At 46.3% G+C, this 25,384-nt stretch overlaps 1 protein-coding gene across 1 annotated transcript in view; it reads left to right on the top strand.

Annotated features, from left to right (window-relative positions):
• Positions 1–3,581: 3,581 nt before the first annotated feature.
• The window catches only part of IL17RD (interleukin 17 receptor D), a 166,071-nt gene continuing 144,268 nt past the window's right edge, over positions 3,582–25,384 (top strand). The window contains exon 1 of the mRNA XM_063940851.1: positions 3,582–3,874. Coding sequence (XP_063796921.1) covers positions 3,752–3,874 — 123 coding nt within the window. The 5' untranslated portion in view covers positions 3,582–3,751. The remainder of the gene's footprint in view (positions 3,875–25,384) is intronic.

Here is a 25,384-nt window from a genome sequence, read left to right as displayed (position 1 = left end):
GCGGTCAGGTGACTTCTCCTGGCCAATCACTTAGCAGCCAGCCACGTGACCTCCTGCTCCAATAGGAATGGAGCAGGAGGTATAAAGGAAGTGACAGGCAATGTCTCTGTGCCTGAATATCATTGCCCCCCAGCGTCGTGTACAGGCTCACTCTGTGCCCAGTTTCACCGGCGGTAACCAGTCCGCTATTTAAGTACGCTGCCAGTCTCACCGGTAACCAGCCCGGTATTCCAGTACGCTACCAGTATAACCGGTACCCAGCCCAGTTTCCAGTATGCTACCAGTATAACCGGTACCCAGCTCGGTCCTATTGTGCGTTACCAGGCTCACCGGTACCCAGCCCGGTTTCCAGTACACTACCATTATAACTGGTACCCAGCCCGGTTCCATTGTGCGTTACCAGTCTCACCGGTACCCAGTCCGCTGCCCAGCATGCTCCCCGAATACTGGAAACCAGCCCAGCTTCCTGTGCGCTACCCGTATCTCCAGCACCCAGTCCGGTTCTCTGCCCTGTTATCTGTAACTTCCTACGATCACTCGCTACAGATTCGCTAGTAGGTCTGCATCAGGAGAACTTATATCAGGCCCTCCTTATTCAGGCCAAGTACTAGCTCATCTCCCCAACTATCGGAGTGATTTAATGTTTCTTACTCTACTGGGTATTGGAATTTTTTAAAGTGTTTTAATTAAAAAATTAAACTTTCCTATTTGCATATTTATATTTTACAGTATTAAATTCACTTGATATCTGCACTATCGGGTTGTTAACTGCAAAATGATTGCATTGTGTACAGTGTATTTTACACTTTTTGCAAATGCACACAGAAGCCAAGCCAATTTTTGCAATCCAGTTTGATCTCAGCCAAATCCAACAAGGGGAGCCAAAGGGTGGGAGTCTCAGATCGAGATTTGCATACAGTATGTGAATGACTGTGAATTGGTGGCAAAAATCGTAACTGATGCAGCTGACTCTGAACAAGGCATTGTGGCCCTTATTCAGTTGTGATTGAAGTTAGCACTATGGAGTTGATCGCTCGCTAGCTGCTTTTAGCAGCAGTGCAAACGCTAGGACACCGCCCTCTGGGAGTGTATCTTAGCTTAGCAGAAGTGCGAACGAAAGGTTAGCAGAACTGCTCGTAAAAATTTTTCATGCCGTTTCTGAGTAGCTCCAAACCTACTCCTTCCTTGCGATCACTGCAGACAGTTTAGTTCCTGATTTGACGTCACAAACACGCCCTGCGTTCGGCCAGCCACTCCCCCGTTTCCTCAGGCACGCCTGCGTTTTTACTTGACACGCCTGCGTTTTTTAGCACACTCCCGGAAAACGCTCAGTTACCACCCAGAAACACCCACTTCCTGTCAATCACTCAATGATCAACAGAGCGACAGAAAATCGTCGCTCGGCCTTGTGTAAAACTGCACAGTTTTGTGTGAAAGTACTTTGCGCGTGTGTACCGCGGACCGTACGCATGCGCAAAAATGCAGATTTTTAGCCTGATTGCTGTACTGCGAACGGCAGCTAGCGATCAACTCGGAATGACCACCTATATGTAAATGCAGCAGAAGGTGTCTATTGCAATCCAAATTCACACTAATGCACACATCCAAAAAAGCCGGATGCACGCTAATTTTACACACTCTCCCAGAAAAGTTGGATCCATATTGAGTCTATTGAAAAAGCTGGATCCATACTAAAGCCCCATACACACTAGACGAGAAAGTAAAAGATCTCGCTCAGAAGGGCCGATCTAACCGAGATCTTTTACAATCTTGCCCACTGTGTACACTCAATGGGGCCTATTCAGACCTGATTGCTGCTGTGCGTTTTCACCGTAATGCGCAGGCGTGACTGTCTGCAGCGATGGGGAGCGCCGGGATGGTGCGAAAAATCCCATTGCACCAGCGAACGCAAGGAGATTGACAGGAAGAGGGCGTTCGTGGATGGCAACTTACCGTTTTTGAGGAGTGTCCGGAAAAACGCAAGCGGGATCAGGCGTTTTGAGGGAGGGTGTCTGACGTCAGCTCCGGCCCCCGATCATCGCACTGGAAGAATAAGTCCTGGGCTGCGAAGAGACTGCACAAAATTAGTTTGTGCAGTCTCTCAATCACATCCGAACGCACACATACACAGCGATTTATACCTCCCCCTGTAGATGGCGACTACCTGATCGCAGGGCAGCAAAAAACACAGCCCAGCGATCAGGTCTGAATTACCTCCAATGTCGTTAACGATGCACGCTCTACAGACGAGGGAGGTCCTTGCTAACGACACCCATGCTGCAGATACAAGTGTGTATGCACTTGCCAATGCCGACACCCCGCCGGGTCCCCACTGCCGCCAATATTGGCGTCGGCGGGGATCGTGCAGTGCGTATGGGGCTTAAGGGTCATACGGTATTGAATGCAGTAAAAAATATTTCTGCGGTGCATTAAATTTTGGGCAGCCGCAGGGTTTCTGATATTCAATTAGACGCGAGAAATTTACCCATGGTAATTTTTATAGAAATTACTGCAGCTCTATTCCTCAAAGCGGCCATAGCACGCTCCAGTGTCTGACCACGTGATATAGAGGTACATACCGCAATCAGTAGCATAGCGTCGTCAGCCCGCATTCAGCTGCATGACGCCGTCAGATGGGTCATCCCATCTGATGTGCAGCACATCAGATGAGACGTCGCAGACCATGCACGTGAAAGTGCAATTGCGCATACACACTGTACGATACGATGTGGCCGATATATTGGGGGTCATTCCGAGTTGTTCGCTCGCTAGCAGATTTTAGCAGCATTGCACACGCTAGGCCGCCGCCCTCTGGGAGTGCATCTTAGCTTAGCAGAATTGCGAATAGAAAATTCTTAGCAGTTTCTGAGTAGCTCCAGACCTACTCACAGATTGCGATCAGCTCAGGCCGTTTCGTTCCTGGTTTGACGTCACAAACACGCCCTGCCAGCCACTCCCCCGTTTCTCCAGACACTCCCGCGTTTTTTCCTGGCACGCCTGCGTTTTTCCGCACACTCCCAGAAAACGGCCAGTTTCCGCCCAGAAACACCCACTTCCTGTCAATCACACTCCGATCACTTCAACGATGAAAATTCTTCTTTCGGACGTGAGTAAATCTACTAAGTTTTGTGCTAAAATACTTACCGCATGCGCACTGCGTACCATGCGCATTTTTGCCTTAATCGGTCCTTTGCGAAAATCGGCAACGAGATATCAACTCGGAATGACCCACTATGTCACCCGGTGGACATGCATAAAGTTCCGATGCCGGATGACGCCGACGATGCACAGGATTGCGCATTGTCAGCAACGTAGTGCATACTACTGGATGATTTTAACGATATGTCGTTCCGATCTGTCGGAAATTGTCCACATCGCTAAAAAAAAACCCGGAGTGTGTACTCATCTTCAGTGTGGATCTGGCTTTTTCAACAGACCTACAATGGATCTGGCTTTAACCACAACCAGCAGCACAAGTGAATGAGTGATGGTGGGCCCTGTAGCATGGAAGGTGGGCAGCAGCTGCTGTACCCCATGATCTAGGCGGGACAAGGAGAGGGGTCTCCTCACACACAAGTCAGTGACAGCAGCAGCAGCGCCGGGACGGCCTGTATCTCGGGGTCTTCCAGCAGAGGGCGGGCCTGATCACAGAGCTAGGACGCATGCGCAGTACGGACCTCAGCCGCAGAAGCAGTACCACAGCAGCAGAACAGCAGCAGCAGCAGACAGTTCCCCGGTCGGGCTGCGGACCATGGCACCGTGTCTGCGACCCCTCTACTTGGCATTGGCCCTGAGTGTGCTGGTGTTCCCGGACATCGGCTGTGCAGCTAACGGTGGCCTCCGGAGGGCACCTGTAGAATCCTGTGTACCTAAGGTTAGTGTCTAGCGATGTGCAGCTCTCTGCAGAAAGTTCTGCCCGGACATGTAACTTCTCTCCCCTGTCTACCTGCGGCTGAGGCTGCTCACACTATGCGAGATATGTACTATAGTGATGCACTGTAATACATATGTAAGTGTAATTATGTGCTGCGTGGTTGCAACTATTATATATCAGAATTTCACAGCTTAAACTGTATCTGTCTCTAGGCATAAGGATATGTGGTTTTAAAACAATCTTGCTTTATGAGATGAGATAATTGTGTATAATTCGGTATTTATTTTACACAATCTAAACAGATGATCTTTGGTGTGGTGACTGCTATATATAACTGGTGGATGTAGAGCGTAGAGTTTTATAATGTATGCATTCACTTTAATAGAGTTGTTCATCTTTAGGAATTGCCCATTGCTGCTCTTGGGGATTATGGGGGTCATTCCGAGTTGATAGCTTGCTAGCAATTTTTAGCTGTGCTGCGATCAGATAGTCGCCGCCTATGGGGGAGTGTATTTTCGCTTTGCAAGTGTGCGAACGCATTTGCAACTGACGGCACAAAAAAGTTTGTTGCAGTTTCTGAAAGCTCTGGACTTACTCAGCTGCGATCACTTCAGACTTTTTGGTCCCGGAATTGACGTCAGACACCCGCCCTGCAAATGCTTGGACACGCCTGGCTTTTTCCAAACACTCCCAGAAAACGGTCAGTTGACACCCATAAACGCCCTCTTTCTGTCAATCACCTCGCGATCGGCTGTGCGAATGGATTCTTCGTTAAATCCATCGCCCAGCACAGATCCTCTTTGTACCCGTACGACGCGCCTGTGCATTGCGGTGCATACACGTGCAGTTTTGCCAAATTTTAACCTGATTGCAGCGCTGCAAAAAGTTGCTAGCGAGCGATCAACTCGGAATGACCCCCTATATTAGGTTTACACTATAAAGGGCAGTATTCACGGCCCGATTTGGGGAGAGATGTGTGCTGAGCGTGCGGGGGGAGACGGGGGGGCCGCTCATTTCACCCGCCCGCATGCAGGCCAATCTAGCACCACGGGGCTGCGCATCGCTATCGCTGTGGGGGTACACACGGAGTGATCACTGCTTAAAATCTAAGCAATCTAGTCAGATTGCTTAGATTTTAAGCAGCGATCGCTCAGTGAGTATCCCCCTTTAGTTTTGCTTTGCATCCTGCACACACTTTTGCACAGAGCTAGTAAGGATGCGGCATAGGAATGTCTCACACGTGATATACTGGGGAGAGTTTTAGGAAAGTCGCCTAGCCAGTAGTTCATACTGTACATGTTAGTTTCTGAATGCTTTATGCTGTAAAGCTGGGCACACACTGTAGCGATGTGTACCCAGCTTATATGCCACCCCGACATATCAGAACCTGGGTACACATTGAGCGATGTTAATGAATGACGGAACGATCACTGTTCCGGCTGTCATTAGCATACATGTTATCGCTAGCGATATAATCGGGTTTGATGTGCAGCGTATCAAATCTGACGATGTCGCTAGCTAGCGGCTGTGGCCATCCGCATATTGGGAATACACACTGACTCATATGCGCCAGTGTGGGCTATATGTCCGAGCCGCAGGTTCGGACGATATATTGCTCAGTGTGTACCCAGCTTGAGTCTTGCTAGATAACTGGATGCAGTATACAGATGCGTCCTCATTCAGGTAACATTATGGTGCAAGACGCTTGGTGCAGCTTAGACGCTTTGCCACGGGTAGCGATTCTCATACTTTCAGAACGTTTGCATATAAATTTGCATCATAGCCACATATAAAGTCAGTCACAGTGTACCAGGCTCATTAGATTAGGGTTCAAGTTCAGAACATGGGGCCCCAAGGATTAGTATAACTAAACTGCTTCAGAACATCATTAAAATTGTTCAGAACATTAAAACATGTACCTTCTTGGGCTCACTCACCGCGCTTCGGGCAAGGTAGCTTGCTTCGCTCACCACAGGTTACTATTCCCAATGGATGTCCACGTGGATAGTACAACTGCTAGCATAGGAGGTCCCATATTCTGAGATTTGAGCCCTAGATTAGTACTTTTGTTGCAAAGGAATCAAAATAAAGTCACATATTAACATCACCATACATGACACATGGAATGGCGCGATCACTCGCATTGGAACTTTTGCATTTTTACTTAGAGACTTCGTCCGTGGTGCACCAAACATGGCTATGTGGCATAATTGGAGCAATGGTATATATGGATGCAGGGCATGTACCTTGCTACTGAAGGTGACTGGATGCAGGGCATGTACCTTGCCAGGTGACTGGATGCAGGGCACGTACCTTGCCAGGTAACTGGATGCAGGGCACGTACCTTGCCAGGTGACTGGATGCAGGGCATGTACCTTGCCAGGTGACTGGATGCAGGGCACGTACCTTGCCAGGTAACTGGATGCAGGGCACGTACCTTGCCAGGTGACTGGATGCAGGGCATGTACCTTGCCAGGTGACTGGATGCAGGGCACGTACCTTGCCAGGTGACTGGATGCAGGGCACGTACCTTGCCAGGTGACTGGATGCAGGGCATGTACCTAGGCAGGTGTGAGTGTAGGATGTTTTCGTTGTTGTGTATTCGTCGTTTACTAGATACCTTGGTTCAGAGTCTCTGTTGAAAGCTCATCTAATCATTTATCCAGCCACTTTCTGCTCTTCCTGTCACATATTCAATGTGTTAGGACACCTGGTTGCTGCTGGCCTGTCTGTGTTGAAAGTCTTTGTACTTCAAAGAGGAGGAAATGGCCAGTTATTGAGTGTTGATAATTTGTTTAATATTTAATTCAGACATACTGTAATTCTGTATTTGGGACTCCTCCTGTGAGCCCTATGTGTCTATGCATCATAGGGTCATCTTAGTTTTGCTGTCCAGCTGCTGGTTATTTGGGCGCAGGTGTAATGTCATGTTCTGTGTTCCTGGTTACAGAAGTTATATACCTGGCTGGGGAGATGTTGATGCTGCCTGTCCTCTTTTCCCCACACCTAGGCTACTGGGGGAAGGGGGGGAGTGCTAATAGACCCTTTCACAGGAGATTAGCATTTCCTTTCTGTGCTCTCTCCTGCCCTAGAGCAGGAGGGAGGTGGGACACATATCTTGTAACCAAAGAGTGTGAAGAAGCCTTTTCATCACCATCAGCCTGCTCTTTACTACTAGGAGATTTGTGACAGGCGGATAATAGGGTCACTCAGAGTGTGTTAGATGAATGGAGAGGGCAGATCACTCGTGTGTAGAGGATCCTCTACTGCACATTGAGAAGTGGAGTATCTTAGTTTTGCATATTACATCAAGTGTCTTCGGGCCTATTTATCATCCTAACCCTCTGTTCCACGCTCACTGTCTGCCGCATCTGTGTCACCCTGTCTGTCTGTCTGTTCCTCCCCTTTAGAATGTACACTCTCACAAGCAGGGCCCTCTTCCCTCGTGCTTTTCCCTCTCTTAGACTATCTTCTACTCCATACTACCTACAACAGCACCTAACCCTCTGTTTCTGGCACCCTGATGCATATTTCAGTGCCGCTGATGCAGAAATGTTTATATACCATGTGCTTGTCCTGCATTGTCTAGTGCTGTAAGTCGCTGTTTTCTTGTTTTAGCACATTTGTGTTTGTATTTTGTTAGGCGCTGTGAAACCCTTGTGGCATCATATACATACAGTAAAACAAGAAATAATAATAATAATAATAATATAAAGGAATACAATTTTTTTTTATTTTTTTTTGGGGTGGGCGGATGACGACTATTTAACAATGAAAAAATTGCTCGGGCAGCTGAGGGATACCCCCAGCTCAGTTCTCTGGGAATAAAACATTAGGAAGACAAGACAAGGTAATAATAGACAGACAAAAAGTTAAGAGGTCTCTTCTTGCAAGCTTACAATCTATAGGGAAATAGCAATGTAATACTACATATTGGTCCAGCCAGATTGTTGAGGATCTTAGAAGGCTATGTGATTCAGTCGCACAGCAGTGTTGTCATGGGGTCAGCTGGTTGTGTGAGTGTACTGTAGAGTTATGTGTGAACTGTAGAATGAGGAGCTAGTTGGACAGAATAGTCTACCGAGGTTACATGGGTGGTTCTGGAATTTGATGAGCTTACCTGAAGAGGTGATTTTCAGGGAGCAATTAAACGCTCAGAGGATAGAAAATAATATTTTGCATGGGACGCAGTACGGATGGTGTAATAGTTTACATACTATTTACTGGCGGGCGGGATGCTGGCTGTCAAGATCCCGACAAAGAGTCCCCTTGCGGGCTTGCCACGGGTTCTGTTCTCACTCTATGGGTGTCGTGGACACCCACGAGTGGGAATAGTCCCTGTGCGCTGGAATACCGGTTGTCGGCTATGGAGATTCCGGCGTCGGTATCCTGACCACTGGGATCCCAACAGCCAGCAAATTGATTGCATCCCGGTGTAATGGTTAGCATTACTGCCTCACAGAACTGAGTTCATGGCTTCGATTCCCACCATGTCCCTAACTGTGTGGAGTTTGTATATTCTCCCCGTACTTGCGTGGGTTTCCTCCGGGTGCCCCGGCTTCCTCCCACAATCCAAAAATATACTGGTAGGTTAATTGGCTCCCAACAAATGTAACCCTAGCGTGAATGTGTGTGTGTACATGTGATAGGGAATATAGATTGTAAGCTCCACTGGGGCAGGGAATGGAGAGGGCAGATCACTCGTGTGTAGAGGATCCTCTACTGCACATTGAGAAGTGGAGTATCTTAGTTTTGCATATTACATCAAGTGTCTTCGGGCCTATTTATCATCCTAACCCTCTGTTCCACGCTCACTGTCTGCCGCATCTGTGTCACCCTGTCTGTCTGTCTGTTCCTCCCCTTTAGAATGTACACTCTCACAAGCAGGGCCCTCTTCCCTCGTGCTTTTCCCTCTCTTAGACTATCTTCTACTCCATACTACCTACAACAGCACCTAACCCTCTGTTTCTGGCACCCTGATGCATATTTCAGTGCCGCTGATGCAGAAATGTTTATATACCATGTGCTTGTCCTGCATTGTCTAGTGCAGTAAGTCGCTGTTTTCTTGTTTTAGCACATTTGTGTTTGTATTTTGTTAGGCGCTGTGAAACCCTTGTGGCATCATATACATACAGTAAAACAAGAAATAATAATAATATAAAGGAATACAATTTTTTTTTTTTTTTTTTTGGGGTGGGCGGATGACGACTATTTAATAATGAAAAAATTGCTCGGGCAGCTGAGGGATACCCCCAGCTCAGTTCTCTGGGAATAAAACATTAGGAAGACAAGACAAGGTAATAATAGACAGACAAAAAGTTAAGAGGTCTCTACTTGCAAGCTTACAATCTATAGGGAAATAGCAATGTAATACTACATATTGCATATTGGTCCAGCCAGATTGTTGAGGATCTTGGAAGGCTGTGTGATTCAGTCGCACAGCAGTGTTGTCATGGGGTCAGCTGGTTGTGTGAGTGTACTGTAGAGTTATGTGTGAACTGTAGAATGAGGAGCTAGTTGGACAGAATAGTCTACCGAGGTTACATGGGTGGTTCTGGAATTTGATGAGCTTACCTGAAGAGGTGATTTTCAGGGAGCAATTAAACGCTCAGAGGATAGAAAATAATCTTTTGCATGGGACGCAGTACGGATGGTGTAATAGTTTACATACTATTTACTGGCGGGCGGGATGCTGGCTGTCAAGATCCCGACAAAGAGTCCCCTTGCGGGCTTGCCACGGGTTCTGTTCTCACTCTATGGGTGTCGTGGACACCCACGAGTGGGAATAGTCCCTGTACGCTGGAATACCGGTTGTCGGCTATGGAGATTCCGGCGTCGGTATCCTGACCACTGGGATCCCAACAGCCAGCAAATTGATTGCATCCCGGTGTAAGGTTAGCATTACTGCCTCACAGAACTGAGTTCATGGCTTCGATTCCCACCATGTCCCTAACTGTGTGGAGTTTGTATATTCTTCCTGTACTTGCGTGGGTTTCCTCCGGGTGCCCCGGCTTCCTCCCACAATCCAAAAATATACTGGTAGGTTAATTGGCTCCCAACAAATGTAACCCTAGCGTGAATGTGTTACATGTGATAGGGAATATAGATTGTAAGCTCCACTGGGGCAGGGACTGATGTGAATTGGCAAATATTCTCTGTAAAGCGCTGCAGAATATGTGTGCAGTATATAAATAACTGGTAATAAATAAATAAATGGGAGGGCATACCATAGAGTGGGTGCAGCGCAAAGAAGTCCTCTACGCGTGAATGGGAGCAGTTTACGCGTGTGGATGATAGATGCAGAGCAGAGGAGTTGAGTTTGGAGACATTTTGGGGGTGATTTAGATCTTTTACCCCACGCCTGCCGCCCGATGGAGCAATTCAAATGTTACTCCTTTTGGGCGCGAATAGCTCCAAGGGGCACATTTCAGCTCGCAGCCTCCTGAGGTGGTGAGCTGACATGTGCGATAAGTTGGCACTTTGAGTGCGCAGTTGTGTCACTCAAACCGTATGGGGGGGTGGGGATAATTGAATTGCTGCGATGGATGGCCATTATATTTGGGCACCCAAAAAGCAAATGAACCCCCCCCCCCCCCCTTTGACATAAGAAATGTATGTTAGTGTAGTGTTTAATGCCTTGTAGGTTAGCAAGTAAGCAATCAGGGTTCCTTCTTAGAACGTACAACCTGGCATTGCATTTGAGTGTGTGTTTTTTGTGTTTGAAGCTGCTTATTCCATTTTCTGTGCTTAATGAATTCATTGTGGTCACTGGAGTTTTATTCATTGACTTCAGTGAAAGAAAGTTCAAAAGCTTACTAGCCGCCATATGTCAAACACTCACGTTTTACATGCAGTGTTACTGATAACATTATCTTCAATGTGGTGTAAAATATATCCATTGCAGTTACAATCATAAGAATGTGCATTGTGCAAACTTTTGTACACAGTAACCATTGTTTAACTATTTAAGGGGAATTTATTTGTTTGCGCTGGTGGCTGTCAGTGCCGGACGCTCAACAATTCAATTGTTGCTCCGTTTGGGTACGAACAGCTGCTGGCGCTGGCATTTCCCATCATGCTGGCAAGCAGAAATGTGTAAAAAGTGACCTGTTTGGGCGCTTAAATGGCACTTTTCGTGTCACGCCCAACACTTTAGTTGGGCTTAGCAGTTTTATACGGTGAAATCCAGCACTGCAGGGCACGATAAAAAGAGCACACAATTGAATAGTGCCCCCCATCTCATAAGCAATTGAATTGCATAGTGCAAACAGTAAAGTCTGAAAATTTTATTAATAATTGCTTTTTCTCCAACATGGCCATTTTCACCCAGAATATGTTGCGTTCTCCTCCCATATGTCCACTTCTTTACCAATTTAATAACTAGGGTTGGAGTTAAGGGTTTGCTCTCTTCGAAGCACAAACACCTCATTGCAGGTGGGTGTGGTATGCAAGGTCGACAGTAACTAGCTCGACAGGGTCTCTAGGTCGACATGGTGTAGGTCTACAGGTCAAAAGGTTGACATGATTCTTTTAGGTGTCGTTTTCTCCGTACAGTGACCGTGAACTCTAATTAGTACACAGTGTCCCCTCGCATGGCTCGCGGCTTCGGGCAAGGTGCCTCGCTCCACTACCGCTGCACTCGGCACAGGTTACTATTCCCAATCGTAGTCCGTGTGGATCGTTAAGTATGAAAAAGGTCAAAAAAAGAAAAAGATTGTGAAAAACTCATGTTGAACTTTTGACCTGTCGACCGAGTTACTGTCGACCTAGAGACTGGATCCTATTGCAGGTAATGAGCTTGGGAGACGATGTTAAATGAGAAAAAGGATTAACCGCAATGTAATGGCACCACATAATTGGTTAGAATCTGCTTCCTTCCATTTGTGTTGCCAGCAGTTGCAAAGGTGGAGATTCAATTAGGGGAGCCACACCAACTGCCACTCCGAACGCTGCCAGTCATCACCAGCCGGGACTCACTGGCAGTTGGTGTCGCTCCCCTAAATGAATTTTGAAGCCACCACTGGTTGCCATTGCATGAAATGTACTAAATCTGGCTACACACTCTGATGACCCAGCGATCCTGCAAGGGCCACTGTGATGCATTGGTAGATTGTGCCCATGTACACGTTGCATGATATGCCGCATGATATATTGTTAATGCACTGCATCGCATGTAGCATCATCCCATCTGATGTGCATCACATTAGATGGAAAGATGCGACCACACAGTTCATCAATCGATTATGTGTACACAGTAGTCATGCAGAGTGATCGCAGGTACCATGAATGCACAACAAAATGTGTAGTGTGTACCCGGCTCTAGACATTTTACACTTGTGGGTTTGCGCTTGAACACTTTTTAACTATCCTGTTCAGCTTACACAATTTGTAGTGCTATGGTGGTAATTGGATTTGACGTGCGTTGTGTAACCACCACTTACACCTGTAATTGGGGGAGGTGGTGGGAGTCAGTAGATGACCCTTTATTGGCCGGATTGAGTAAATGCAGGCATCATCCACAATAGAATGCTGCACCGCTGCTGTTCCAGGCCAAAGGCAAAAGTGGGTATCTTAAAAAAAATGTTTTTTAAGTAACTGTCCTTAAGATACGTGCACACTATACAATGTATGTAAAGCCGCAACCTTCTTATAATGTATACCCTCAGATCCAACCAATTTATGATGAATTGGGCTGGTCGCATCGTCCCATTGGATGTGCTGCACGTCCAATACTTCAGTTCCACGGCTGACACGGTGTTGTTTGCAGCATGTAGCGATACTTTGCAGATTGTGGAGTGTGTACAGCGGTGTGATATATCGTTACATTGCATTGATCGGTCGCACCGTGGTCAGGTGTGTACCCGGATTTACAGTCTTATATCCACACTGCAAGATTTTTTTTTTTTTTGAGAAGCACCTTTGACAGTTGTGCCATGTTCACACACGCCTCTTGAGTATGCCAGAAGTACTTTGATGTTAATAATACGTCTTCAGTTCCTTCCGTGCCCCGCACACGCTTTGAATTACCTTTAACATTATCTGTGTGAGACTGGAGCCTTTTGAAGTGTGTTATTATAATTATGGAATTAATACCATCCTTCTCTCCTTGGTGCAGCGCACAAAAAAAAAGGACTTGTCTAATTTCACATCTGACATGCGGCATCTAATTTCCAAAACACTGTCTCACTCCCGGGGTATCATCCCAGCATCTAGGATGTTTGCATGGCACAGACTCGCATGACCTGTTCCTTATGCTGCCCATCCAGCTTTGCATTCTCATGGCCTGCGTGTAAACCTTGAATAGGCTTGCACTGCTGTGAGATGACTGATAGCCTCTGTATTATGTTGTTTGCTGTGGGGTAGGGCTGCCTTTGAAGTAATGCCTATAGGAAGCGGAGCCACTGTTTGTTCTATTAAAATTCCTTTCCATTTCCTCCCCTTAAACCACAGGCCACTTCCCTCTGTCATTCAGCACACTGCAGGGACGCCGGCTGATTGAAATGCAACACATTGCGGCACTGGAAGCATTCATATTAAACTATTCTTGTTACATTATTATTATTATTATTATTATTATTATTATTTACAAATACCTGTATACATCAACAGTAACTCCGTACTCCCATCTCCATTTTATTTCTTAGAAAGAATTGAATTTAATAAAAAAAGAAAAAGGCATTTGAGGTCAGCAATCAAATTGTATTATGGATTTGGAAAGTACTTTGCTCTGGAAATACAATCGAAAACCTGATCAAAGAACGGAATAGAGACCAGGCTCTAATCTGGATAATTACATTTCTCCCGTTTGTGTATATCAGCTGAGCACTGGCGTGCTGCTGCATAGTGCAGGATTAAGCAGACTCTCTCCCCTTACTGGCAGCTGTGTGCGGATGGGGATTGATTAGGCTCCCAGAGCTGACTGAGAGATGCATGGTTTTTGTCAGTAAGGAGAAAGCTACAAGTGCTTCCCCCTCCTCCTGAACTTCCCTTTACTGCATCAGAAACGTTGACATCTGGAAAGAGAGTTTCAGCAGTATTTTGCAGATAAAGCAAAAATGAGAAAACAAGACCACAGGACAGATGTATACTGGTGTAAATAAGACCAAAGTAGATGTAGGATCAATGTAAAATATTATAAAATGCTTGTACATACCACAAACCCAATAAATACATGCTAATAAATACATCAAAAGTCCAGAAAAATAAGTCAAAAGAGTTCTAAAGATTTCTCTGTACTTAGTGGTAGTTATCATATGGCTTTGTGTGTTAATTTTTTTAAGTAATGGCGTTATTCAAAAAGAAATACTTACCTTTTCCAGTATTCTGAGGTATCCTGGTCCACTGACTGTATAACAACAAGCCCTGCGTGAGACTCTTCTCTAATTGCGCACTGTGACGCTGGTCTCTACACTGAGCATGCCCAGTAAACACTTCTGTTTTCATTGGTATTGTACATGTGCGATTTGCCCAGGATCCTATGTATAACATAGCGCCATCCTTAGGTGGCGTTATGCTTTTATCTAAAACTGTAGTTTACTGAATTCCCTGCGGGTCCCTTTGTCCATACTTGTGTATGGCGAAGCAACATTATCCAAAACTCAAGAAGTGCAGAGGAAATCTGAGTTTCCTATGTGGTAACGCGCTCCGTGTGTAGCCATAGGCTGTGAAAGCACTTTTTCCAAAGCCAACTATTGGTAAAGGTCTTTTCACAGTTTTATGACAGAGCTCACAATGTTAATTATGCGCTTAAAGTTACGGAACACGGCTTCAGTTTCTTTCTCACGTGGTTAATGTGCACTAACAATAAAATAGATGCAGAAAAGTTTTACCCACTCTCCCTGCAGTTGTGTGCGAATGAGTCCTTGAAGGGGCACGATGCAATCCATTGACAGTTGAATAGCGCTGGGAATTGGCTTCCGGCGCTATTCAATGCAACGCCATGTGACACCCGACGACGAGATTTCTTCTCGCACCCCCGGAGGGGTGTGAGCAGAAATCCCACAAAAGTGCCGGCCCAATGCTGAATTCTGCCCTTATCGCGATAAAAACACTTAAGTCAGAGAATTGCCGTTCTCCCGACAAAACACTCTCCAACTTACCACTGCGCTGTATTGAGTAGTGCCGGGAGCTAATTCCCGGCGCTATTCAGCAGTCATTGGATTGAATCAAGCACATTTGTGTTGACGGTCTGTTGTATAGTGCATAATCCATTTAGAATATCATGACCGTTTTCATATTTAGAATATTCTGGAATTATATCATTAGAAAAGCTACGGTACTGTGAGATGGTCACATCACAGCTATCGGCTAAGAGTTGTACTGCCGGAAAGAGACCTGTCTAGTGGGGCCTTGGGGTCGATTCAATTCTCCTACAGTTGAATAAGTTTGGGAGAACGGGCATTCGCCAACTTAATTTGAGCTGAATACATTTGCTCTAATTTACTAATACTGAATTTAACTTCCCTGAACCGCAGCAATGAAACAGCCACAATCTCTGATAATGAATGTGTTTGGTTGCTATGGTTTAATACAAATGTTGCACTAAGGTGTGGAAACGTCCTACCTTTTAGTACTTATTCACTAGAGTAGGCTATATACAGACTGCATATCTTTATTTTACCATCCCACGCAAGTAAATGGACAGGTATTTTCAGAGTTGTCAATGTCATGCATTGTAGTAGTATTTTCAACGAGACTGCAACACCTGAAAACAGAGTCATTCCCTAGGACTCCAGTATCCACTAGCATTATTACTTTAAGGTGGAGAATTGTTTAGCAGCCATTGGATCAGCGAAGTGTCCTCTTTTTCTCCTCCTGAACGCTAGTAAAAATGTACGTTGACAGCACGTCAGAAGCATTTGAGCTTGAAATTTGACTTTTTATTGGTGACAGACCGGGAATTGGATGCCATTAGTTTTAAGGCCTAAATCTGCAGGAACCTTTTGCTCACCAGCAGTGGCGTCAATGGGGTCGGTGACACTTAACTATAGTGCACCATTTAGCGACTGTCCACATGCCAAAGGTGCGCGTGGTGGAAAAGAGGGCAAGGAAGGGGGTGTGGCTTTGTGGGACATTTGTAACTTTGGGGGTAACTCCCAGAAATGCTGGGCTGCCCCCAGAGACTGTCCCTGCTTCGCTGGCTCATCCTCAGTGACAGGAGCCGGGCACTGCATGATAATGTCACATTGCAGCACCTGGCTCCCAATCTCTGAGAAGGAGACAGCTTTTTGGTGTCACCCCTCAGAGGGTGACACCCATGTATGGCTGCACCCCCGTAGTGACGCCACTGCTCATCTGTGTGAGTGCAAAAGATCTTCAACAGGGGTAAGGGGTGTGGCCAAAAACTATATAACTAATATATAGATATATGACATTAGAGGAGTTGTTGGTGCCCATTGGGGATTTCCCCTGTACCCCTGTGTGCCAATCTGACCCTATATTGTTCTGTCTTACTTCATAATACAGTACCATACGTGGAAATTGTTGCATCAAAAGAAGACTTCCTCATGCCATTTTTACAAATCTAATGGTGCCCATACACTAGGGCGATATCGGGTTCAATCATGCGAATGCATCGGTGCAATAAATCGCATGTCAGTGTATGGGCACCATAACATCAATAGTACAGTCTGTATAAAGACCAACTGCAATTTGAAGTTGTTAAAGCAATCACAATTTTTGATAAAACAAGCTGTAAAAGCTACAAGTTTAAAGATGATATCACCCCTGCATGGGAATATGGAGACCATTTTCTTGTTACAGACACACCAACAAAAGTATTCATCAAAAGGAACATAAAGTTGGGCAGCAATCCACAAAGAAACCTAGAGTTCTGAAACAGTTATTGACCATTCTGTCCCACACAGCCCTACAAGTAACAAGCCAATTAATAAAAGCTACCGGTATATTATATTTGGATGCACACAGTGATTTTTTTTTTAAGCTGCTTCTGGAATAAAAATAACGCTTTGGAAAGACTAATGCAAAACGTTGCTGCCAAAAAGGGTTTCTTTTGATGATCAAAGCTACAAAACTGTACACTCTCTCCCTTTCTGTCCTCTGCTACATTAATAATGTATTGGCTATATGAGAAAGGCCCCGCCCAGGAGCTGAAGCATGCTAGAGGTGAGCTCATAGGTGTACGGAGTGTTGGATTTCTAGGTTTTTGGACACCTTCTGGATATGGCATAATTGATTGTCTCCTAAAATGTTTAATTGGTAGTACATTGCAGTATCAGGCTCTGTTGAGGGGTCAGGGTTGTCAGACTGCAAGCACACATTCTGCATATTATCACTGCGGTATACCCCCAGAGCGTGGGACCGTGCACCCGTTACTATATCAAAGGTATCTCTTCACATCTCGGTGACTGTGAACGTACTTTGTTATACAACACAGAGTAATAGCCAGGGCCAGATTAAGGGAGGCTCCCCCCCCCCCCACCCACAAAGGGTCAGCCTGACTCTACTATTTCCGGGAACAGGTGCCCAACGACACCTGTTCTGTATGGAGACTGCTGTGGCTCTGCATTCTGCACATACAGACTGCATACAGTGCAGAGCGACACGAGTCTGATCATCAGCATCATGTGACACATTGCATCTGTGACACTGATGAGGGGAATTGGGAGCTGTTATGTGCTACTCAGGACGGGATGGTTGGGCACGGGGGCACTGTGGCCATATTGGGGGGGGCAGAGCAAGTCAATGGGAAATTTTAACCTGGCTCTGGCAACGGGATCCGTTAAATTTGCTGTAACATGAACAAATCTCTTTGCACGTGTTACATCTGCCCCACCTGCAGTGCAACATGGCTTTGCCCATTAGTGGGCTTTTTTTTTTTTGAGTTGCTAACAACCTGAATAACCCCCCCTATATCCAGGATTGCTGGGTTAGCCACTTAAAATCGGACTCATTCCAATTAGTTCAGATGGGTGTTACATGTCAGAAGCAAGGCAGGCATTCATCTAAACTAATTACAATGCAGCCAAGAAGCATATGTGTTTAATAAGTGTGCTGTTTTACATGACCTACTCTAGTTGTAGCTCCTGAACTCGTGTACTCTCTGCAGTGTGCCTGCCATCTTGCTGCTTATAGGAATAGACTGCAATATTGACATTTTTTGAACCTTTACAACATAGTTACGATGCTGTAACTTCTGTTTATTTACTAGGAGTATTGAATGGATATTCCTTATTGTCTTGGTTAGCTGAAATGAGAATTTATGTTGCACATTTTAAGGACTCTTACATTGCAATGAGAACACATGAATTCTGGTTCTCTCCCTGGCGTTTAGCTTGCCCATGCGGTATCCCCTGAAGACTGCGCTGTCTGGTTGAGCAATAAGCTTGACAATTGGAACTACCCTCAGTGATTGCAAATTGCTCCAATTATTATTAATATATATGTATGTCATTTTATATTATGGCATGGTCTTCCAGCTGCCTATGACTTTGCTGAATATATAAAATAAGGATGAGGGAAAGGGGGAGAAGTGCAAATAGGATGGAGCTGCCAGTGTGTGCTTGCGGGAGGAAGGGGGAAAAGGAGAGTCTGCTTCCCAGTAGACCCTCTGGATAGTATTTGAACATACAGTGGGGTAAATTTACTAAGGTGGAAGTTTTTTTATTTTTAGAACTGGTGATGTTGCCCATAGCAACCAATCAGATTTTACTTTACATTTACATAGCTGCTCCTAGAAGATAATAGAATGTGATTGGTTGCTATAGGCAACATCACTAGTTCTATAAAAAAAAAAACTCCCACCCTGGTATATCTCTCATATGTACTATCGAACTGATACAGAATTTCCTTCTCCAGTAGCTTTAACTGGTAAGGCCCATGATCACAGATTAGAATTAGTAGCTCTCCATAACTCAGTGGAGTAGGACAGAGTATGACCTTCCCTTTAACCTCACACCATGTAGTTCCCTCGGGTTAACGCCTTATGTTTTAGGAGTTCCCCTCATTATTACTTACATTTACTATGTCATTTGGCTGTTGCCCGCTTCAGGTTTTTCTTTGTTTGTTAATGTTAGCGTGATATGGATGTAGCCTAATTAAACCTGGAGCATTTAAAGGGGCACGGTAATGTGAAACAGCTGCCCCTTCAAGCAGATCAGTTGGAAAATCAGGAAGCAGATCTCCACCAGGAACAAGCTCATTTCATCCCAGCTCAAGCATGTGTTTGTCTGTGGAACTGGTCATTTACAAGGCTACAATTAACCTCTTCACCCCACAAAGCAAGGCCTGTGGCACAGTGCATGCCTGGCCCATGATTACAGCATAGGTGAAACCGCTGAGAAGGATGAAAGGTTTATACCGCAAACATTATTGGCTGTGGGGGATGGAAATTGGCTACATTTGTTGCACGCAAAACAACACACAAATTTACTAAATTACTGCTCCTGTTTTCTGGCCCCGCGAGCAGATGTCAACGTCTGACTTCACTTTGTAGTAAACTGTATGTGTCTGTGTGATATATATATATATATATATATATATATATATATATATGTGTTTCATGTTTGTGTGTCTTGTAAATTTAGGAAAAGGGAAGGTTCTTGAGTTTCGCTATTTTTTATTATTTTGGATGGATCGGGTAGCGGACAGTAAAGTAGCAGCCATTGTATATACATTGTATATTTGTCACACAGACTCATAGCAGTAGGGAGGCCAATCCCGGGATTCACGGGATTACACTGCGCATGTGCGGGAGGGAGTGTGTGTAAGTAATACTACTTACACTTAGGCGGGCGGCAGCCATAGACGAACGCTGAACGCGGCGGCACTTCAAATGTGGCGCCGGCCGCCAGCCAATCAGAGCTGGCGGACCGGCAGCCAATCAGGGAAGCTGCCGCGGCCAATCAGGAGCGACTGATTCCCGCTTCCCTGATTGGCTGCTGGTCCGCCACTCTGGTCGGCTGGCGGACGGCGCTTCATTTGAAATGCCGCCGCGTTCAGTGTGTCCATGGCTGGCTGGGCTACACCCTCCCGCCCAGCTACCTACACCCTCCCGCCCTGCTACCTACACCCTCCCGCCCAGCTACCTACACCCTCCCTCCCTCCCTTCCCCGCCGCTACCTACACCCTCCCGCACAGCTACCTACACCCTCCCGCCCAGCTACCTACACCCTCCCGCCCAGCTACCTACACCCTCCTGCACTGCTACCTACACCCTCCCTCCCTTCCCCGCCGCTACCTACACCCTCCCGCACCGCTACCTACCCTCCAGCGCTGCTCCCTACACCCTTCACTGATCCCTACTGCAATCCCGGGAATCCCGGGATTGAGCATTTTTCAATCCCGAATCCCGGGATTGAAAAAACGGCCCGGGATTGGCCTCCCTACATAGCAGCCAGCTTCTTCTCTTCCCAGGTAGTTTCCTATTCCAATAATCTGGCCTAGCCTAAATTCATTTATTCTTATAATGCCTTTCATTCTATTTACAGGGGTTTTCATCTCAGTTATCAAGTACCCCCAGCAGATCATGGCTTCAGGATTTCTGTCTGTGGAAACAGACAGGATAATTTCTGACCCAGCAAAGTAGATTAATTCACAACTGCATGATCAAAGATACCATGAAAACACTACCTGCATTATGGTACTTGAAAACCCCTGATCTGCTTTGTTACAGTTGTTAACAAGTTAGAAAAGTAGTACTGGTCTATAATATTTGTTGGCTTCATTCTTTACCGTTATACATAGTGTTCACTCTAGGCTGTTTTAGCAGGGCGCCGCGCCCTGCCCGATTTTTTTTAAGGGCAAAACCCGTCTGCCCTTTCTGCGAGGCCCTGCTTAAACAGCCGCCCGCTATCTGCTCTCTCAGCGTGTAAAGATGCAGCGCGCATCATTCACGCAGTCAGAGAGCTTGGGGGAAGCCCAGCACCTCCATAGGTGCTGGGCACGCCCCCAACAGTGACGGCGCCGGCCGTCCACGCCCCCGTCTGTGGACTGAACCGCCCACTTGCATTACGTGCAAGTGGCCACACCCCCTATTTGCATGGACACGCCCCTTTTGGCGCACGCGCACTTGTGCCCCTCACGGACCCACGCCCTGCCCGTCCCCTAGAGTGAGCACTAATACATATGTATATATATACTAGGTGATTCATCGCACCCTACAGGCAATCTTCACAACGTTGCTATCGGCTACACCCCCTTAACCCCTGCAAGTCCTTTGGGCGGTCAATATTTGTATTATGTGGAGTATTACCTTCAAGCATAATGTTGGGAGACTATATATATATATATATATATATATATATATATATATATATATATATTTATTTATACACACACACACATCACTATACAGCCCCTTCTGCTATAAAACATCACATACACAGTGTGTGCACTGGGGGCTTATCCCTCATAACAGTATATGGTATTAGCCTCTCACCAGCTTCATTGTCCCTGCACACTGCACACTACAGACTCTCACTCTGCACCAATACCAGAAACAGCAACCACCATGTTCCTTCCTGGCTGTGCAAGGCATGCCGGGAGTTGTAGTCTCCCCACAGCACTGCCGTGACGCGCACCCGCCGCAGTCTATTTTGCCAGATACACATATGCCCCACAGTGCCAGTTATACATATGCCCCACAGTGCCACATATGCCCCATAATGCCAGATATACATATCCCCACAATGCCAGATAAATATATGCCCCACAGTGCTAGATATGCCCCACAATGCCATATATACATATGCCCCACAGTGCCTGTTACACATATGCTCCACAGTGCCACATATGCCCCACAGTGCCAGTTATACATATGCCCCACAATGCCATATATAAATATGCCCCACAGTGCCATATATACATATGCCCACAATGCCAGTTATACATATGCCCCACCTACCCCACACCTCCCACCTCCATCCCGCTGCTCACCCACTGCTGCTATGTCAGGGACAGAGAGGAGAGTGGAGCGCGGGCCCATCCCTCATTGCTGCTCAGTCAGATTCTGGTTGTCTCCGGCCGCGGTGTGTATCTTCTCAACTGAGCACCGGTTCGTTAGCCAGTCAGAGCTCACGCACAAGCTGCTGTGGCTCCTAATTGACTGCCGGTTCATGAGCTCTGATTGGCTAACGAACAGTTGAGAAGATACACTCCACGTCCGGAGATCAAAGTCTGACTGCGCAGCACTGAGGGACGGGACCGTGCTGCGGTCTACTCTCCTTCCCTGAGACAGCAGCAGGCTGGGAAGGGGAGGAGGAGCACATCTGCGGCTTTTACCGTAATAGCCGCTAACGGCGGCTAAGGTGTGCGAGAGTGGCGGGCCGCGGGTACGGTGTACGGGCGGCTAGATTCTTAACGGTACACCGTACCCGAGCGAACCACCACACTTGCAAGGCTGGTCTCTCCTATCCAGATCTGTGACTGTGTGGGGTCAATTCAATTTGCCGACAGTTGAATAGCGCCGGGAATTAGCTCCCGTCACTATTCAATTCAGCTCATGTTAAGTCGGTGAATGCCCGTTCTCCCAGACTTAACAGATTGATTTGTCGGGAGAACGTGCTTAACTCCCCGACGCAATGCTGATTCCCGACAGAATCAGCCTCACGCCGGCCGCGCAACAGCGCTTTTGTCGGATTTCCTCTCGCATCCCCCGGGGGTGAGAGAAGAATTCCCGACAATTAAGTGTCACTTGGCGCTGTATTGAATAGCACCGGGATCTAATTCCCGGCGCTATTTAACTGTCGGCAAATTGAATTGACCCCTATGACTCAGAGCTCCTAGCCACGCCCAACGTTAGCAAATGAGTCATAGGGGTCAATTCTATTCGGCAACTAAAGAATAGCGCCGGGAATTAGCTCCCGACGCTATTCAATTCAGCTAAAGTTAAGTCGGCGATGTCCCGTTCTCGCCGACTTAACAGGTAGTTTTGTCGGGAGAACGGGCATTCTCCGACTTAACTACCCGGCGCGAGGCTGATTCCCGACAGAATCAGCCTCGCGCCGGCCGCGAGGCAGCACTTTTGTCGGGTTTCTTCTCTCATCCCCCGGGGATGAGAGAAGAATTCCCGACAATTGCGGGCAACTAGTAGCAGAATTGAATAGCGTCGGGAGCTAGTTCCCGGCACTATTCTTTAGTTGCCGAATAGAATTGACCCCATAGAGTCACAGATCTAGACAAATCTATATGAGCTTGTTCCTGCATAGTACTCTGTACTTCACAGTGCTATTTCTTATACCCCTTTTACAGTGTCCTAAAAAACCCAGGTTACTGCTGTAATAACGCTAGGAGTGGCTCAATGTAAAAGGGTTAATCCGGGTCCAGTGACCCGGGAATCCAACTCGGCTAGCTTGCAAGGTTGGTCCCGGTGCAATGTAAACGGGTAAGCCAGGTTGATGTGATCCGGCACCAGTTCACTGCATAGAAAGAGGCGATCTGATCTCCAAGCGCTGCCTCCACTTGCGTCGGCGGTGATGTCGCCAACCCGGCATATTGCAATGTACAAATCCCGGATGCGACTCAGCATTTAGTTATAAAAGCAGTATTTTTGAGAAATTCAGAAATTGTGCTTACCTGTCACTTATTTGCTGGTGCACAGGGTTGTGCTTCTGTATGCCCCCCTCATTCTCATACCCAACCGAACTAAGATCTAATCAAAATGTTATCCCACTCCTACTTCTGCCACTAGTTACCTGCTATTGTGTTTTTTTTTTTTTCTCTCCATTGCTCGCTTCCAACCCACCATGTGTTTTCCTGTAATGTTAACCTCCACTGATTGCACACCTTTCCATTGTGCCCTACATGCAGGGTACATCATACTATTACTTAAGCATCAGTTTTCCCATATATGAACTTGGCCCTTGCATGGCTCACCTCCCACAGTGTAACCTTCAAAGTGCGCCCAACATGGCTGCCCCATATGGTACACTTGTGGATGGGATGAAAAAAATACATGGACCTTGTGGTTTTGTTGGAACCCTACTCTGAACTGTAGGACTCTGAAATCACCCCCATTTTGTGTCATCTCTTCTAGGGGTAGACTATTCCACCTGGGTAATCCTACGCTTAGCGCCTAAGATGGCTGCTGCACTTGGTACCTATAAGGGTGGAATACACAACCCTTGGAAGTTATTACCCAAAATGCCTTCACCAATCCTGCGTTATGCTTTCTGTGGACTTAAGCAACACAGACATAAAAGAAAAATCTTGTCTATTGTTGTATTACTCAAATCCTCTGTATCATGTGCATTGTTTTTGATGTCTGTAAAGCGCCTTGAGTCCTGTTGGAGAAAGAGCGCTATATAAATAAAATTATTATTATTATTATTATTTGTCGACATATTGTATGATGTTACAGCCACAAGCACTGGTTTTGTCTATCACACTGACCATAAATTTGTTTGGTTCTGGATCATCAACTATAAGTGTCCTGTGGCACCCAGTTTGGGAATCATCGCACAGGAGTTAATGTTTCTCAGAACGCATTTAACATACCACTATGTTCTTGGATTGTGGAAGGAAACCCACGTAGGCATGGAAGAACATACAAACTCACAACTGTTTGGGCCTTGTTAATATTGAACCCCTGACCCCAGTGCTGAGAGGCAGCAATACTAACAACTATGTTGCCCAGCAAGGTTCCAGAACAATTATTCTGAAGAACCTTTACTGGTAGGATTACAGATTCCAGCATCCACTGTTAGGCTTTGTTGTCACAAGCTGGGTCTTGTAGTTCCATAACAGTCGGACAACCACAGGATGAGTGAGTCCAACAGGAAAGGGAAGATCTGTATCATAGCCTGCAGCTCACGGGGGCCCTATTCTCATAAGGCGGCACAGATAGAATATGACAGCATGCATTTATACATGGAAACATTTATGCTTTGATGAATAATTGGCCCACTTCAAATCATTGTCCCATATTGCCATTATTACCCACAATGCTTTGGTTACAATTGTAACACAGCTGACATAACTGTGTATGGAAATGCCGTCATCTCTCTCCCCAGCCCTTTGTGTCTGCAGTGTTTCAGACTGTTTAGATGTTAGCTGAACAGCTGTAGCGAGCTGTTTGTGAAATATGAATACACCCTGGGGCTCCACACTCCTCCTGGCTGCCAGCGCCTGCAAGGTAAAGCTGTAGTCCCACCTAATGCACGCACAGATCCGAGTCTTTGATTCCAGAAACTTGTCTCATCCTCTCATTCCCTTATACAGCCCTCAGCGGGCTTCAGCAGAGCAGCTAGAACTGTTATTTAAAAGAAAAGAAAGGTATCCGGCAGTTGGGAACCTTTAAAGCTAACTTAATGAAATGGGGCAGCATGCAAACGTGTACAATATCCCGTAGCTACCAATCACATTCTGGGGTCTGTGTACTAAGCCTTGGAGAGAACTAAAGTACCAGCCAATCTGCTCCTAACTGCCATGTCACAGGCTGGGGTTGAAGAAACCGACAGGAGCGGGTTGGTTGGGACTTAGGGGCAGATGTATTAAGCCTAGAGAAGTGATAAAGCAGTGAAAAGTGCAAGGTGATAATGCACCAGCCAATCA

The sequence above is a fragment of the Pseudophryne corroboree genome, chromosome 9 (assembly GCF_028390025.1).
Source record: "Pseudophryne corroboree isolate aPseCor3 chromosome 9, aPseCor3.hap2, whole genome shotgun sequence".
Taxonomy (NCBI): domain Eukaryota; kingdom Metazoa; phylum Chordata; class Amphibia; order Anura; family Myobatrachidae; genus Pseudophryne; species Pseudophryne corroboree.
This window is presented reverse-complemented; position numbering and strand designations above follow the sequence as displayed.